The sequence below is a fragment of the Vitis riparia genome, chromosome 18 (genome assembly GCF_004353265.1).
Source record: "Vitis riparia cultivar Riparia Gloire de Montpellier isolate 1030 chromosome 18, EGFV_Vit.rip_1.0, whole genome shotgun sequence".
Taxonomy (NCBI): domain Eukaryota; kingdom Viridiplantae; phylum Streptophyta; class Magnoliopsida; order Vitales; family Vitaceae; genus Vitis; species Vitis riparia.
In genome coordinates this window covers 12,004,167-12,021,704 of record NC_048448.1, presented here as the reverse complement: position 1 = coordinate 12,021,704, position 17,538 = coordinate 12,004,167, and the positions used below count along the sequence as shown (strand labels likewise).

General features: G+C 33.9%; 2 protein-coding genes across 4 annotated transcripts; both read left to right on the top strand.

The window, feature by feature from the left end:
- Window positions 1–203: 203 nt before the first annotated feature.
- LOC117906255 (cytochrome P450 83B1-like) lies at window positions 204–2,142 on the top strand. Of its 2 annotated transcripts, XM_034819234.1 has the most exons (3): window positions 921–940; window positions 1,042–1,375; window positions 1,500–2,142. In XM_034819234.1, exons 1-3 carry the CDS (start codon window positions 936–938, stop codon window positions 2,109–2,111), a joined length of 951 nt encoding a protein of 316 aa, XP_034675125.1. In that variant the 5' UTR covers window positions 921–935; the 3' UTR covers window positions 2,112–2,142. The 2 variants fall into 2 exon arrangements, with proteins under 2 accessions (XP_034675124.1, XP_034675125.1); XM_034819233.1 differs by having other exon boundaries at window positions 204–1,375.
- Window positions 2,143–8,245: 6,103 nt separating this feature from the next.
- LOC117907369 (cytochrome P450 83B1-like) lies at window positions 8,246–10,189 on the top strand. 2 transcript variants are annotated; one of them, XM_034820886.1, is made up of 3 exons: window positions 8,927–8,946; window positions 9,048–9,381; window positions 9,506–10,189. In XM_034820886.1, exons 1-3 carry the CDS (start codon window positions 8,942–8,944, stop codon window positions 10,115–10,117), a joined length of 951 nt encoding a protein of 316 aa, XP_034676777.1. In that variant the 5' UTR covers window positions 8,927–8,941; the 3' UTR covers window positions 10,118–10,189. The 2 variants fall into 2 exon arrangements, with proteins under 2 accessions (XP_034676776.1, XP_034676777.1); XM_034820885.1 differs by having other exon boundaries at window positions 8,246–9,381.
- Window positions 10,190–17,538: the final 7,349 nt, after the last annotated feature.

Sequence of the window (17,538 nt, the reverse complement as noted above, 5' to 3'; positions counted from 1 at the left end):
GAGAAATTTTTGAGAAGAAGGTTTCTAGTTTTATTTGTCCTACTTTTTCCTTCATTGAACATTCACATTAATTGATGGATAATTTTCACAAGTGGTCCTTTAATGTCTGTACCTCCTCTTTAGGTATTTATTCTGTCAAGACAGAAACAGAGGGGTGGCTTATAATCACTTCTTATTCATCACGTAATCGATCAGTCTGATTCCATTCATTTGGCCAAGGCAAATTTGTGTTGTTATGATCCTAACCACTAGAGTCCATTTCACAGAACAACCCGATCTGTGACAAACTGCCAATTAGGCATTAGCAGTAGGCTTTCTGAAGCAGGTCCATGATTTCATCAATCAGCCTTTGGATGATAGGCCACGCTCACTGGTCAACACAAATCAAATACTGCACCTGATAGTCCATTGCCATTGAGAGGTGTATTTAAATTTTAAAGAGACTCCTTCAACATTTTTACATATCACAGACTCAGCAGCTCCCCAAACACCCCAAACCATGATGATTTTGCTTCTTATCCTTTTATTTCTCCCTCTCTTTCTCTTGTTTCTTCTTCGGAATCGAAGAAGAACGCCCCTCCCACCAGGTCCTCCAGGGCTTCCCCTGATTGGAAACTTGCTCCAGCTTGATAAATCAGTTCCTCATATCTACCTATGGCGACTTTCTAAGCAATATGGCCCCCTCATGATCTTGCGCCTTGGTTTCGTGCCAACCCTAGTGGTTTCTTCAGCAAGAATGGCAAAAGAGGTCATGAAAACACATGATCTTGAATTTTCTGGTAGGCCTTCCTTCCTTGGTCTGCAGAAGCTATCCTACAATGGCCTGGATGTGGCCTTTTCACCATATAATGATTATTGGAGAGAAATGAGGAAGATTTGTGTTCTCCATCTTTTCAACTCTAAAAGGACGCAATCCTTTCGTCCCATTCGGGAAGATGAGGTTTTGGAAATGATTAAAAAAATTTCCCAGTTTGCTTCTGCTTCCAAGCTCACTAACTTAAGTGAGATCTTAATTTCTCTCACAAGCACCATAATCTGCAGGGTTGCTTTCAGTAAGAGGTACGATGATGAAGGATATGAAAGAAGCAGATTTCAGAAACTCGTAGGTGAAGGTCAGGCTGTGTTGGGAGGCTTCTATTTCTCGGATCATTTTCCTTTGATGGGCTGGGTTGATAAACTCACAGGGATGATTGCTCTGGCCGATAAAAATTTCAAGGAATTTGATTTGTTTTATCAAGAAATCATTGATGAGCACCTGGATCCAAATAGACCAGAGCCTGAGAAAGAAGACATCACTGACGTCTTACTTAAACTGCAGAAGAATCGTCTGTTTACAATTGATCTCACTTTTGATCACATTAAAGCAGTTCTCATGGTAATTTATTTTTACCCCAAAATTAGTATGACTAGATAACATGAATCTAAAGCATATTAGAAATGACCCATGTGTATTTTTTTCTTAATTAATTTCATTATTATTATTTTTTATTTTTTTTCAGAACATATTTCTCGCAGGGACAGATACAAGCGCAGCTGCCTTGGTTTGGGCAATGACAATGCTCATGAAGAATCCTAGAACGATGACGAAAGCACAAGAGGAACTCAGAAATTTAATCGGAAAGAAAGGTTTTGTAGATGAAGATGATCTTCAGAAGCTTCCGTATCTGAAAGCAATTGTGAAGGAGACGAAGAGATTGCACCCTGCAAGCCCATTGCTAGTCCCGAGAGAAACACTTGAGAAGCGTGTGATAGATGGGTATGAGATACCACCCAAAACCCTAGTGTATGTGAATGCATGGGCAATCGGAAGAGATCCTGAGTCCTGGGAAAACCCAGAAGAGTTCATGCCTGAGAGATTCTTGGGAACTTCCATAGACTTCAAAGGACAGGATTACCAACTCATACCCTTCGGAGGAGGACGAAGAATTTGCCCAGGCTTAAATCTAGGAGCTGCGGTGGTGGAGCTGACACTAGCTAATCTTCTTTACTCGTTTGACTGGGAAATGCCCGCTGGAATGAACAAGGAAGACATAGACATCGATGTCAAACCTGGTATTACAATGCACAAGAAGAATGCTCTTTGTCTTTTGGCGAGGATCCATAGTCATTAATGGGACAGTAAATATGGCTACTTTTATTTGACATGAATTCGTACAAAGAAACAACAGCCCATTACTCTTGTCATTACTTTAGGGGGGTGTTTGGTACACGGGAATAGGGAGTGGGAATAGACATCTCATTCCTTTTCTCCCTTATTCCTATATTTGGATAAATGTTAAGAAGACGGAAATGAAATAAAAAATTATTCCGGCAGAAATCAAATCCAACTTATGAGTCGGATTTGCATTCATTAAAAGTAGGTGGTATTCTGGTTCATTAAACTTATTTGATAATATAAAATAACCTAAATTACTATTTTACCCTCTTATCTTGTTCTTCAAACCCGATGTTTATCTTCTTTGTAAAGGTAGAGATCCATTCATCATCCACTTCTTATCTTCTTTGCAAAGTTAGAGACCCACTCATCATCCAATTCTCTGCCACAAGTGATTCTTCCAAATTGAATCAATTAAACCTTCCATGATATTTAAAAAAAAAAAATCAATTTCTAATTTATAGGGTTTTGGATGTTCATTTTGATTGTTAAATCTAGGATTCGTCATTCCTTGCTGCAAAAAATCAATTTTGGAGGATATACTAGTTGTAGATTTTAGTAGATATGGTACTTATTTGAGAACTAGAATGAAGTTTGTGTTTTTTTATTTCCTTTTTTGCAAATAAGAAATAAGTATTTGGTAGTTTTGACAATTTATATGTTCTTATATATTTTTTCTCTTTTTTTTTTCTTAGTAAAATATAATTCTATAGCTTTTTTTGCATGACAAATTATTTAAAATTTTGATAAAAAAAAACGAATATTTAAAATTTTTTAAGGTTATGGATTTTATCGGATATGATACTTGTTGAAAATTAGAATAAATTTGAATTCTTTTATTTCCTCTTTTGAAAATAGGAAAAACATTTGCTAGCTTTGAGAATTTAAATATAATAATAAATAATTTTTTTTTGAAAAATATAATTTTATAACTACTTAAGCATGACAAATTATTCAAATTTTTAATAAAAATAATAATTGAATATTTGTGCATTAGGGTTATACGATTTTTTATGGTTAATTTTTTATTTATTGAGTATATATATATTTTTAGTCTTATTATTTAATAACAAAAAACCTCTCAAATTTTATTTTTTAAAAATAAAAGTAAAAATAAAAAAATATTTTAAATTATATGTAAGGATATTATTGTAAATTTATTTCTTTTTCATTTCCATTCCTATTATTATCAAACATTGGAATGGAAACGAATAATCATTCCAATCTTGCATTCCTAAGTTCATCCAAATGCTAGAAATGGAATCATTAAATTCATTCCATTCCACTAAGAAATAAGAAAGGAAACAAAATATTATTTTCATTCCCTATTCCGACGTACCAAACACCCCCTTAGTGTATTCCATATTGAAGTTTTATTTTATTTTTAATTTTTAAATTTTCCTGAACTTTAATTTCAAAGCAATTAAAATTGTTTGTTTTTTAAATCACCACTTTTTCTAAAAAAAATTCTCTTGGAAAAGACATTTTTTTTCTATTTTACTTTAATTTTAAAGTAACTTGATTTAAGACTTGAAAAAAAAAAACAAACAATTGTTCAATTATTTTTGCATGTATCATTGAAAAAAAATGCTAGAAATTATCCTTTACAAATAACTTATACATCTCAAGTTATTATGTTTTTATAACCCTTAATCTAAAAAATAAAAAAATGCTCATGATTTTCACTTTTAAATCAATTATACCTTCTTTCTTTTTTTTTTCTCCCTATTTTGTCTTTTCTTTTTTAAAATTATTACTTTATTATAGAAAATATAATTATAACTCCCTCCTTCTATTAGAGCAATTTGATTTTTATATATATGTTGCTTCCCGACGACTCCTTGAATAGGCTGTTTAAGAAAGACTATATTATATAAGAGATGCACCTTTTATATTTTTATAAGAACCACCAAGGAATCCGAAAATGTGCTCTTAAAAAAATCTTAATGTTATGCCTACTATTGGAAGTTAAGTTGCAATCAATTAAGCATATAACATTTTCAGCCTATACTTATAATAGATTGCAAGAAATTCCCCACCAATTTCAGCCATTGGAAGCTCCCTAGAGTAATTTCCTTCTATTTAGTGGATGTTTTCCCTTTGTGTTAGTAGTTGGCATTGTGGGAGTAGAGAATATCTAGTCTAGGTACCTTTATGCTATATGAGGGAAAGTGATCGATATGAGTAAAGAAGTATTATATTAGGTAATAGTTTGAACAAAAATTACATCTATATATAAGATGTCAAATAGTATATAAGAAAAAATAAGTTTATCATCCTGATAATTTTAGTATATTTATATTACAAAATCAATATATTTTTTTCATACATATACTTTGGAAAGCTTTGTATCAATGCATTACATTGGGTAAATGATTTTTATAATAACAACTTCAAATTTTGTAAATTAAAAATGAATGCATCTTCTATGGTTGGTTTATGGTATATGAGATCAAAAGATAAATAATAATATAAATAATAACTTCATCTAGTAATAGGTATCATGTCCATACAAATAATATTAAATTCTAATAATAATATGATTATTTAATTAAAATTTGCTAACATAAATAATTATAGTGATAATAATATTAACATTCAATAATAATATAATTAATATCAAAGTAATAAATAAAGCATAAAAAGAACAAAAAGTAGAGCAAAAAAATTCAAGTTAGGCAGAAAAAATTAAATATAATAAATTAAACACAAGAACACAAAAAGTGAAAGAAAAAAAAAACTACATGACTCAAATCAAACATAATAAGCCTTTGCACATGAAGTGGGCACTAAAGTAAAGATGAAAACACGACATAAATCCTTGTATCTAATACTCTCCTACAACTATATTCTTGAGAATGCAAACCATATTCTGTGTTCTCAAAAACACAAATCAGATGTTGTGTTTTCAATAATACAAATTAAATGTCGTGTTGTATGATTACATAAGTTCAAGGGGTATATTTTCTTTTATAAGAAGTTATCACTCACTTCAATAAGGAGATAACACATGAATACCTAAAAAATATAAATATCAAATAACATTTAGGAAAACAATAAGGGAAAATTAATATATTTATAAGACACATTTGTAGACCTTTTTACTTCTATTTTAGATAAGTTCCCTACTTGGGTCGTTATCCATGTCATACTCATGTCTCACTAATAGTGGCCATTATCCAGCTATCTCACTTTTTCAATGTTGATTGTGCACCATACCTTGGACCTTCTCCAAGTTGTAGTTTGAGTAGACGGGCTTAATCTCATTTCCACGCTCCAACCAAAAGTTATGCCGTGACAGAAAGAAAATTATATTCATGAAAAATACGTTCCGCTTAATCTCATTTCCACGCTCCAACCAAAAGTTATGCCGTGACAGAAAGAAAATTATATTCATGAAAAATACGTTCCTCTCCTCATACAGCAGACTTCTTTCTTCTTATAAACTTTTTCTTGAAATTAATGATTTTTTTTTTTCATTTTCTTATCACGATTATTAGCATGCCACGTGGGTAGATTATTGTGTAAGTTCACTGCAATAAGATTTTGATTAAACAAAAAATTGTGACATTTAAATTAAAGAGAAACAATAAATAAAAAATTATTGATTGTAAATTAATTATGTCTTCACCATATGGAGGATCCTGATATATAAGATTTTGTAAAGCTAAATATCGAGTTGCAAATATGGTGTAAAAAATATAAGATGGATTTTTTTAAAAACTAAAGCCAATTGCATTTTGGATTTATTCAAATCAGTAAATCTATATAATTATTTCAAAAAATAAAATCAATGTTACATTCTAATTTTCCTTTGTCTTATTTAAAATTTGTTGAAAGTGTTTTTACTTGAAGTGTTTTTATTTTTTAGTGAAAGCTTTTTTTCTAAAAATATATATTTTTTAAAATAACTTATTTAGTATTTCTTTAAAAAAAAAAAAAAAAACACTATAAATGATTTTCTATCGTTACAAAAGATTTTCAAAATTTTAAAAATATTTCCTAAATTTTAAGAAAACAACTTGTAGATTTTTTTAGTCTGGGTTGTTGATTCAAGGTCTTCTAAGGCAATTCAAGATAATTATATATATATATTTGGAAAAATTCAAATAAAAAAAAAAGGAAATTATAATGGATATGAGGCCAAAATGGAATTGAAATTGGAGCCTATTATCAGACCATGGTTTAAAAAAGGAACCAGCATACCATTGGCCAACCCAAACACAACGTTTCTTACATTCTTACAAATGAAACAGGCCCAATATGATCCACAAAAGCCCTTTTAACAATATCATCTGATTCTTGAATCTAATTTTGTATTATAAATGATATATCGAAATCTGTAGGCTGCAGTCGAGTCCATCCAATTTATGGTCCACTCCTCACCGTTGAAAATTTAAACACATGGAACTGACTACTGAAGAACACGACACAAACAATCCCCTTCAAGGATTTCGCCCCATTTTCACTGTGGTGTATTCTTTCTTGTTCACACAATCCATCGTAATGGGATCAGCCTGATTCCAATCATTTAGCCAAGCCCAAATTTGTGTTGTTATGATCCTAACCACTAGAGTCCATTTCATAGAACAAACAGACCTGTGACAAACTGCCAAATAAGCATTAACATTAGGCTTCCGAAGAGGGTCCATGATGTTATCAATCAGCCCTTTGGATGATAGGCTACGCATATCGGCCAGCGTAAATAAATACTGCATCTGATAGTCCATTGTCGTTGAGAGTGTATGTAATTTTTTGAAGAGACTCATTCAACATTTTTGCATATCAAAGACTCTCAGCAGCTCCCCAAACCATGATGATATTGTTTCTTATCCTTTTAGCTCTCCCTCTCTTCCTCTTGTTTCTTCTTCGAAACCAAAGAAGAGCGCCCCTTCCACCAGGTCCTCCAGGGCTGCCCTTCATTGGAAACTTGCTCCAGCTTGATAAATCAGTTCCTCATCTCTACCTATGGCAACTTTCTAAACAATACGGCTCCCTCATGTTCTTATAATAATGAGAGAAACAGAGGAACAGAGGAGAGGGAATATGCCACACTCAGCTTCTCATTAAAATAGCAGATATAAATACAAAAGATTGTAACAGATTGGAAATGTATCCCTAAAGATAAGTGTACAGCTGTAACTTAAAATACAAATTCAAAAATTAAACAAACTAAAGCAGTTACAACAATTTATGAGAAAAAATTGGGAGACATCTCTAATATGCCCCCCTCAAGATTGGGGTCGTGTGATGAGACCAATCTTGGATTTAAATGAAAGAAACCGAGACTTGGGAAGAGGTTTGGTAAGGGCATCAACAAGCTGATCATCACTTGAAATATGAGAAACACGTAAAGTGCCATTTTGAACTTGCTCACGAATAGAATGAAAATCAATGGCAACATGCTTCATCCTGGAGTGAAAAACTGGGTTTGAGCACAAGTTGGTTGCCCCAATATTGTCACAATAAATCACAGGGGATTGAGGAAGAACAACACCCAGTTCTGTCAAAAGAGAACTGAGAACTGACCCAGTTAAGCTCTGCAGCTGTGGCAGCTACCGACCTATATTCAACCTCCGAACCCAAACACAACATTTCTTACATTTGAAACAGGCCCAATATGATCCACAAAAGCTTTTTTTAACAATATCATCTGATTCTCGAATCTAATTTTGTATAAATGATATACCGAAATCTGTAGGCTGCATTCCAGTCCATCCAATTTATGGTCCAGTCCTCGCCGTTGAAAATTTAAACGCGTGGAACTGACTTCTGAAGAACACGACAGAAACAATCCCCTTCAAGGATTTGGCCCCATTTTCATATAAAACACAAATATGGGCAGTTCATTTTGAATTGACATCCAAACATATCCTAATGGTATACATATTTATAAAACACGTTACGGTCTATATCTGGAAGATGGAGATGCTCCTTTGTCCTTAGTTTACTGCTTTATTGAAAAATATGAAGCTTTGTTTTTGTCTTGATGCTTTATCCATTGAAAAGTCACCCACACTGTAGTTTATTCTTTCTTCTTCACACAATCCATCGTAATGGGATCAGCCTGATTCCAATCATTTAGCCAAGCCCAAATTTGAGTCCATTTCATAGAGCAACCAGATCTGTGACAAACTGCCAATTAAGCATTAGCAGTAGGCTTTCTGAATCAGGCCCATGATTTCATCAATCAGCCCTTTGGATGATAGGCCACACTCACTGGTCAACACAAATCAAATACTGCACCTGATAGTCCATTGCCGTTGAGAGGTGTATTTAAATTTTAAAGAGACTCCTTCAACATTTTTACATATCACAGACTCTCAGCAGCTCCCCAAACACCCCAAACCATGATGATTTTGCTTCTTATCCTTTTAGCTCTCCCTCTCTTTCTCTTGTTTCTTCTTCGGAATCGAAGAAGAACGCCCCTCCCACCAGGTCCTCCAGGGCTTCCCCTGATTGGAAACTTGCTCCAGCTTGATAAATCAGCTCCTCATATCTACCTATGGCGACTTTCTAAGCAATATGGCCCCCTCATGATCTTGCGCCTTGGTTTTGTGCCAACCCTAGTGGTTTCTTCAGCAAGAATGGCAAAAGAGGTCATGAAAACACATGATCTTGAATTTTCTGGTAGGCCTTCCTTCCTTGGTCTGCAGAAGCTATCCTACAATGGCCTGGATGTGGCCTTTTCACCATATAATGATTATTGGAGAGAAATGAGGAAGATTTGTGTTCTCCATCTTTTCAACTCTAAAAGGGCGCAATCCTTTCGTCCCATTCGGGAAGATGAGGTTTTGGAAATGATTAAAAAAATTTCCCAGTTTGCTTCTGCTTCCAAGCTCACTAACTTAAGTGAGATCTTAATTTCTCTCACAAGCACCATAATCTGCAGGGTTGCTTTCAGTAAGAGGTACGATGATGAAGGATATGAAAGAAGCAGATTTCAGAAACTCGTAGGTGAAGGTCAGGCTGTGTTGGGAGGCTTCTATTTCTCGGATCATTTTCCTTTGATGGGCTGGGTTGATAAACTCACAGGGATGATTGCTCTGGCAGATAAAAATTTCAAGGAACTTGATTTGTTTTATCAAGAAATCATTGATGAGCACCTGGATCCAAATAGACCAGAGCCTGAGAAAGAAGACATCACTGACGTCTTACTTAAACTGCAGAAGAATCGTCTGTTTACAATTGATCTCACTTTTGATCACATTAAAGCAGTTCTCATGGTAATTTATTTTTACCCCAAAATTAGTATGACTAGATAACATGAATCTAAAGCATATTAGAAATGACCCATGTGTATTTTTTTCTTAATTAATTTCATTAGTATTATTTTTTATTTTTTTTCAGAACATATTTCTCGCAGGGACAGATACAAGCGCAGCTGCCTTGGTTTGGGCAATGACAATGCTCATGAAGAATCCTAGAACGATGACGAAAGCACAAGAGGAACTCAGAAATTTAATCGGAAAGAAAGGTTTTGTAGATGAAGATGATCTTCAGAAGCTTCCGTATCTGAAAGCAATTGTGAAGGAGACGATGAGATTGCACCCTGCAAGCCCATTGCTAGTCCCGAGAGAAACACTTGAGAAGTGTGTGATAGATGGGTATGAGATACCACCCAAAACCCTAGTGTATGTGAATGCATGGGCAATCGGAAGAGATCCTGAGTCCTGGGAAAACCCAGAAGAGTTCATGCCTGAGAGATTCTTGGGAACTTCCATAGACTTCAAAGGACAGGATTACCAACTCATACCCTTCGGAGGAGGACGAAGAATTTGCCCAGGCTTAAGTCTAGGAGCTGCGGTGGTGGAGCTGACACTAGCTAATCTTCTTTACTCGTTTGACTGGGAAATGCCCGCTGGAATGAACAAGGAAGACATAGACATCGACGTCAAACCTGGTATTACAATGCACAAGAAGAATGCTCTTTGCCTTTTGGCGAGGATCCATAGTCATTAATGGGAAATATGCCTACTTTTATTTGACATGAATTAGTACAAAGAAACAACAGCCAATTACTCTTGTCATTACTTTTAGTGTATTCCATATTAAAGTTTTATTTTATTTTTAATTTTTTAATTTTCCTTAACTTTAATTTCAAAGCAATTAAAATTGTTTGTTTTTTAAATCACCACTTTTTCTAAAAAAAATTCTCTAGATGGAAAAGACATTTTTTCTATTTTACTTTAATTTTAAATCTTAAAGTAACTTGATTTCAGACTTGAAAAAAAAAAACAAACAAACAATCGATTAATTATTTTGCATGTATCATTGAAAAAAAAATGCTAGAAATTATCCTTTACAAATAACTTATACATCTCTAGTTATTATGTTTTTATAACCCTTAATCTAAAAAATAAAAAAAATGCTCATGATTTTCACTTTTAAATCAATTATACCTTTTTTTTTCCCTATTTTGTCTTTTATTTTTTAAAATTATTATTTTATTATAGACAATACAATTTTAACTCCCTCTTTCCATTAGAGCAATTTGATTTTTATATATATGCTGCTTCCTGATGACTCCTTAAATAGGTTGTTTAAGAAAGACTATATTATATAAGAGACGCACCTTTTATATTTTTATAAGAACCACCACTAGGAATCCGAGAACGTGCTCTTAAAAAAATCTTAATGTTATGCCTACTATTGGAAGTTAAGTTGCAATCAATTAAGTATATAACATTTTTAGCCTATGCCTATAATAGATTGCAAGCAATTTCCCCACCAATTTCAGTCATTGGAAGCTCCCCTGAAGAGATTTCCTTCTATTTAGTGGATGTTTTCCCTTTGTGTTGTAGTTGGCATTGTGGGAGTAGAGAATATCTATGCTATATGAGGGAAAGTGCTCGATACGAGTAAAGATGTACTATATTAGGTAATAGTTTGAACAAAAATTAGATCTATATATAAGATGTCAAATGGTATATAAGAAAAATAAGTTTATCATCTTGTATTGATTATTTTAGTATATTTATATTATAAAATCAATATATTTTTTTCATACATATGCTTTGGAAAGCTTTGTATCAATGCATTACATTGGGTAAATGATTTTTATAATAACAACTTCAAATTTTGTAAATTAAAAATGAATGCATCTTCATGGTATATGAGATCAAGAGATAAATAATAATATTAATAATATAAATAATAACTTCATCTAGTAATAGGTATCATGTCCATACAAATAATATTAAATTCTAATAATAATATAATTATTTAATTAAAATTTGCTAACATAAATAATTATAGTAATAATAATATTAATATTCAATAATAATAATATAATTAATATCAAAGTAATAAATAAAGCATAAAAAGAACAAAAAGCGGAGCAAAAAAATTCAAGTTAAGTAAAAAAAATTAAATATAATAAATTAAACACAAGAACACAAAAAGTGAAAAAAAAAAAAAAAAAACTACATAACACAAATCAAACATAATAAGCCTTTGCACATGAAGTGGGCACTCAAGTAAAGATGAAAATACGACATAAATTCCTTGTATCGAATACTTTCCTATAATTGTATTCTTGATAATGCAAACCATATTTTGTGTTCTCAAAAACACAAATTAGATGTTGTGTTTTCAAGAATACGAATTAGATGTCGTGTTTTTAAGAGTATGATTACATAAGTTCAAGGGATATATTTTCTATTATAAGAAGTTGTCACTCACTTCAATAAAAAGATAACACATGAATACCTTAAAAAAATATAAATATCAAATAACATTTAAGAAAACAATAAGAGAAAATTAATATATTTATAAGACACATTTGTAGACTTTTTTACTTCTATTTTAGATAAGTTTCCCTACTTGGGTCGTTATCCATGTCATACTCATCTCTCACTAATTGTGGCCATTATTGATCCTCTTATTTCCAGCTATCTCACTTTTTCAATGTTGATTGTGCACCATACCTTGGACCTTCTCCAAGTTGTAGTTTGAGTAGGGCTTAATCTCATTTCCACACTCCAACCAAAAGTTGTGCCGTGACAGAAAGAAAATTATATTCATGAAAAATACGTTCCTCTCCTCATACAGCAGACTTCTTCTTATAAACTTTTTCCTGGAATTAATGTTTTTTTTTTTTCATTTTCTTATCACGATTATTAGCATGCTACGTAGGCAGATTAATTTTATACGATAAAAGAATATTTTGAATAAATCATATTACAAGGATCTGAATCATTGTGTAAGTTCACTGAAATAAGATTTTGATTAAACAAAAAATCGTGACAATTAAATTAAAGAGAAACAATAAATAAAATATTATTGATTGTAAATTAATTATGTCTTCACCATATGAAGGATCCTGATATATAAGATTTTGTAAAGCTAAAAACATTTATAAATTGTATCAATTTGAACAATCAAGTTGCAAATATGGTGTAAAAAATATAAGATGGATTTTTTAAAAACTAAAGCCAATTGCATTTTGGATTTATTCAAATCAGTAAATCTATATAATTATTTCAAAAAATAAAATCAATGTTACATTCTAATTTTCCTTTGTCTTATTTAAAATTTGTTGAGAGTCTTTTTACTTGAAGTGTTTTTAGTGAAAGCTTTTTTTCTAAAAATATTTTTTTTTAAATAACTTATTTAGTATTTCTTAAAAAAAAACACTATAAATGATACAAAAGATTTTCAAAATTTTAAAAATATTTCCTAAATTTTAAGAAAACAACTTGTAGATTTTTTTAGTCTGAGTTGTTGATTCAAGGTCTTCTAAGGCAATTCAAGATAATTATATATATATATACATTTGGAAAAATTCAAATAAAAAAAAGGAAATTATAATGGATATGAGGCCAAAATGGAATTGAAATTGGAGCCTATTATTAGACCATGGTTTAAAAAAGGAACCAGCGTACCATTGGCCAACCCAAACACAACGTTTCTTACATTCTTCCATTTGAAACAGGCCCAATATGATCCACAAAAGCTTTTTTTAACGATATCATCTGATTCTCGAATCTAATTTTGTATTATAAATGATATATCGAAATCTGTAGGCTGCAGTCGAGTCCATCCAATTTATGGTCCACTCCTCACCGTTGAAAATTTAAACACATGTAACTGACTACTGAAGAACACGACAGAAACAATCCCCTTCAAGGATTTCGCCCCATTTTCACTGTAGTTTATTCTTTCTTGTTCACACAATCGTAATGGGATCAGCCTGATTCCAATCATTTAGGCAAGCCCAAATTTGTGTTGTTATGATCCTAACCACTAGAGTCCATTTCATAGAACAAACAGACCTGTGACAAACTGCCAAATAAGCATTAACATTAGGCTTCCGAAGAGGGTCCATGATGTTATCAATCAGCCCTTTGGATGATAGGCTACGCATATCGGCCAGCGTAAATAAATACTGCATCTGATAGTCCATTGTCGTTGAGAGGTGTATGTAATTTTTTGAAGAGACTCATTCAACATTTTTGCATATCAAAGACTCTCGGCAGCTCCCCAAACCATGATGATATTGCTTCTTATCCTTTTAGCTCTCCCTCTCTTCCTCTTGTTTCTTCTTCGAAACCAAAGAAGAGCGCCCCTTCCACCAGGTCCTCCAGGGCTGCCCTTCATTGGAAACTTGCTCCAGCTTGATAAAACAGCTCCTCATCTCTACCTATGGCAACTTTCTAAACAATACGGCTCCATCATGTTCTTATAATAATGAGAGGAACAGAGGAACAGAGGAGAGGGAATATGTCACACTCAGCTTCTCATTAAAATAGCAGATATAAATACAAAAGATGGTAATAGATTGGAAATGTATCCCTAAAGATAAGTGTACAGCTGTAACTTAAAATACAAATTCAAAAATTAAACAAACTAAAGCAGTTACAACAATTTAGGAGAAAGAATTGGGAGACTCTCTAATATGCCCCCCTCAAGATTGGGGTCGTGTGATAAGACCAATCTTGGATTTAAGTGAAAGAAACCGAGACTTGGGAAGAGGTTTGGTAAGGGCATCAGCAAGCTGATCATCACTTGAAACATGAGAAACACGTAAAGTGCCATTTTGAACTTGCTCACAAATAAAATGAAAATCAATGGCAACATGTTTCATCTTGGAGTGAAAAACTGGGTTTGAGCACAAGTTGGTTGCCTTAATATTGTCACAATAAATCACAGGGGATTGAAGAAGAACAACACCCAGTTCTGTCAAGAGAGAACTGACCCAATTAAGCTCTGCAACTGTGGCAACTACCGACCTATATTCAACCTCCGTGGAGGATCTAGCAACCGTTCTTTGCTTCTTGGAACTCCATGAGATAGGATTACGACCAATGTAAACAACATAGGCACTAGTAGATGTGAAATCATCCTTGTTTCCAGCCCAGTCAGAATCGGAAAAGGCATGTAGAGAGAACGGGCCTGCATTAGCAAAGGCATATAAAGAGAGGGGAGAGTCATGGTAAAGCCAAATGCCATCACTAGAGGAACCACATAGATAGCGCAGGAAATGTTTCACAAGGATCCAATGTTCTGTAGTCAGCTGATGCATGTATTGAGAAAGCTTGTTAACAACAAAGGCAATGTCTGGCCGTGTGATCAGTAAGTATTGTAAGCTGCCAACAATTGTTTTATACTCTGTAGGATCCTTGAGGAAAGAACTTGAGTGCAATGTAATGGGAGGACTAGTAGGTAATGGAGTATGTACTAGTTTAGCATCCATCATTTTTATGCGAGTAGGAAGATCAAGAATGTAACTTCGTTGAGAGAAGAGTATACCATGATCATTTGGAATAACTTCCACACCAAGAAAATATGATAAGTGCCCCAAATCTTTTAGAGAAAATTGGTGAGCAAGCAGCTGCATAAACTTGTGAACCATCGTATCATCATTACCGGTAAGAATGGTGTCATCCACATAAACCAGAAGATAGAGAAGGTTACCACTTGTGTTTAGAACAAAAAGAGATGTATTGACATGAGAATTGTGAAAACTCGAAGCAATAAGGAATTTGCGAAGCTCGTGGTACCATGCTCATGGAGCTTGTTTAAGCCCATAAATTGCTTTCCGAAGCTTGCAAACATGAGTTGGATGATCTAAATCAACAAAACTTGGAGGTTGTGACGTATAAACATCTTCAAAGAGATGACCTTGCAAAAAGGCATTGTTTATATCCAGTTTTCGTAGAAACCAACCATGACTTACAGCAAGGCTAAGAACTAAATGGACTGAAGTAGGCTTCACCACAGGACTGAAAGTGTCATGATAGTCAATTCTTAGTCGCTAATGAAAGCCTTTTGCAACCAAGCATGCTTTGTGCCTATCAATAGAACCATCAGAGTGATGTTTAGTTCGAAAAATCCACTTACATCCAACTATATTGTGACTAGAATATGATGGGACAAGCTCCCATGTCCCATTTCGAACAAGAGCATCATATTCTTTAGACATGGCCCGACACCATTTTGGATCTTTGAGAGCTTGGGTCACAGTGGTTGGTTCTACATCACAAGGGTGAGAGAGTTGTGTGGAGAGATTAAGTTTTTGGATTAGTTTTCGAATGTTGTTTTTGGCTCTAGTGATCATTGAATGTATGGGTGGTAGTTGTGAAGTTGTGTTATGGACAGGGATAGATGTGTTTGGTTGGGTGTTAGGTGAAAGCATAGAGGTGGTTGGTTAGATTTCAGGTGAAGGCAGAGAGATGGTTGGTTGAATAGTAGACTCATGTGATATGTGTAGGGTTGTGTTGGTAGCAGGGAACGAAGTATCACATGATGGTTGTCCTTGAGGTTGAACTGCAGATGGTGTGTTGAATGGCCCAATGGAAGCCTGGTTGGTTGGAACTGTGATGATGGGAGGAATCTATGTGGAGATAGTGTCGAGTTGTGGATAGGCAGATGGCATGGATAAAGTAAAAGAGGGGAAAACAGACTCAACAAATTTGACATGACGAGAGACATACATTCTAGATATGGGATGATGATAGCACAGATAAGCACTCTGAGTAAGAGAATAACCGAGAAAAATACAAGGCTTGGAATGAGACTCAAGTTTGTGAGATGAATAAGAACGTAACCATGGATAGCAACACAAACAACCGAAAATCCTAAGTTTAGAGTAGTTTGGGGGAGAGCCAAAAATGTTTTCATAGGGAGATGATAGATTTAGTGTGGGAGTGGGCATACGATTTATTAGGTAAACAGTAGTGACAAAAGCATGAGTCCAAAACGTTAAAGGAAGTGATGCATGAGATAGGAGAGTGAGACATGTTTCGACAATGTGACGATGACGTCTTTCAGAGTACCCATTGTGTTCAGGAGTGTGTGGTGAAGTAGTAAGGTGAGTGATCCCATGGGTAGCAAGAAAAGTTCGAAGAGCCAAGTATTCACCACCATTATCGGAATAAAGTGTATGAATTTTCTTTTGAAAGTGTGTTTCCACAATGGCTTTAAATCTGATAATCACGTCTTTAACTTTAGATTTCTGTTGAAAGGGATAAAACCAAATCTATTTAGTGAAGTGATCAACAAATATGACATAATATTTAAAACCGTTATGGGAAATAATAGGGGAAGTCCACACATCAGAGAAAATAAGTTCAAGTGGTTGAGAGGAGACAACAGTAGATGTAGAGAAAGGTAATTTATGGCTTTTATTGTAGTGACAAGCATTACACAAAAAAATCAGAGATAAGAGAGGAAGACAAGTCTAACTGGTAATGTGAAACAATGTGTTTTAAAATAGGAAAAGTAGGATGGCCTAATCTATAATGCCACTCAGAGGAAGAAGTTTTGACACTAGAAAAGGCTACTAATGGAGCTATTGGGGAAGAGAAAATCGGTCATTCATACACCCCATCCTTCGTGTGACCCTTCAAAAGGATTGTCCCCGTGCGAAGTTCCTTCACATGAAAAGAGGATGGTAAGAATTCAATAGAGACATTGTTAGATGTACAAAATTGAGAAATGGAAATTAAATTCTTTCTCATGCTAGGGACACATAAAACATTGTCTAATTTAAATGATGTGTTATGAGTGGTAAAAGATGTAGAACTAGTGTGAGTTATAGGAAGACTTGATCCATCGCCAATCATAATGTCATCGAAACCAATGTAAGGTGTGTGGAGAGATAGATTACTTAGGTCGATAGTGACATGATGAGAAGCACCACTATCCAGTAGCCATTGCAGAGTGGTGGGAGTAGTGTTGGCTGCAAAATGAGCTCGAGGTTGCCATGGTGTCAAAGTGCTATTCACTGGTGCAATTGGAGTTGTATTGGGTTGATTTGGCACCAAGCAAAAAGAGGGACATCTCTTAGCAGTGTGCCCCTGTATTCCACATATTCGGCAATAACCAAGATAAGGTCAAGAAGGAAGTCTTGGCTACGAGAAGAGTTTTGTCCAGAGTTA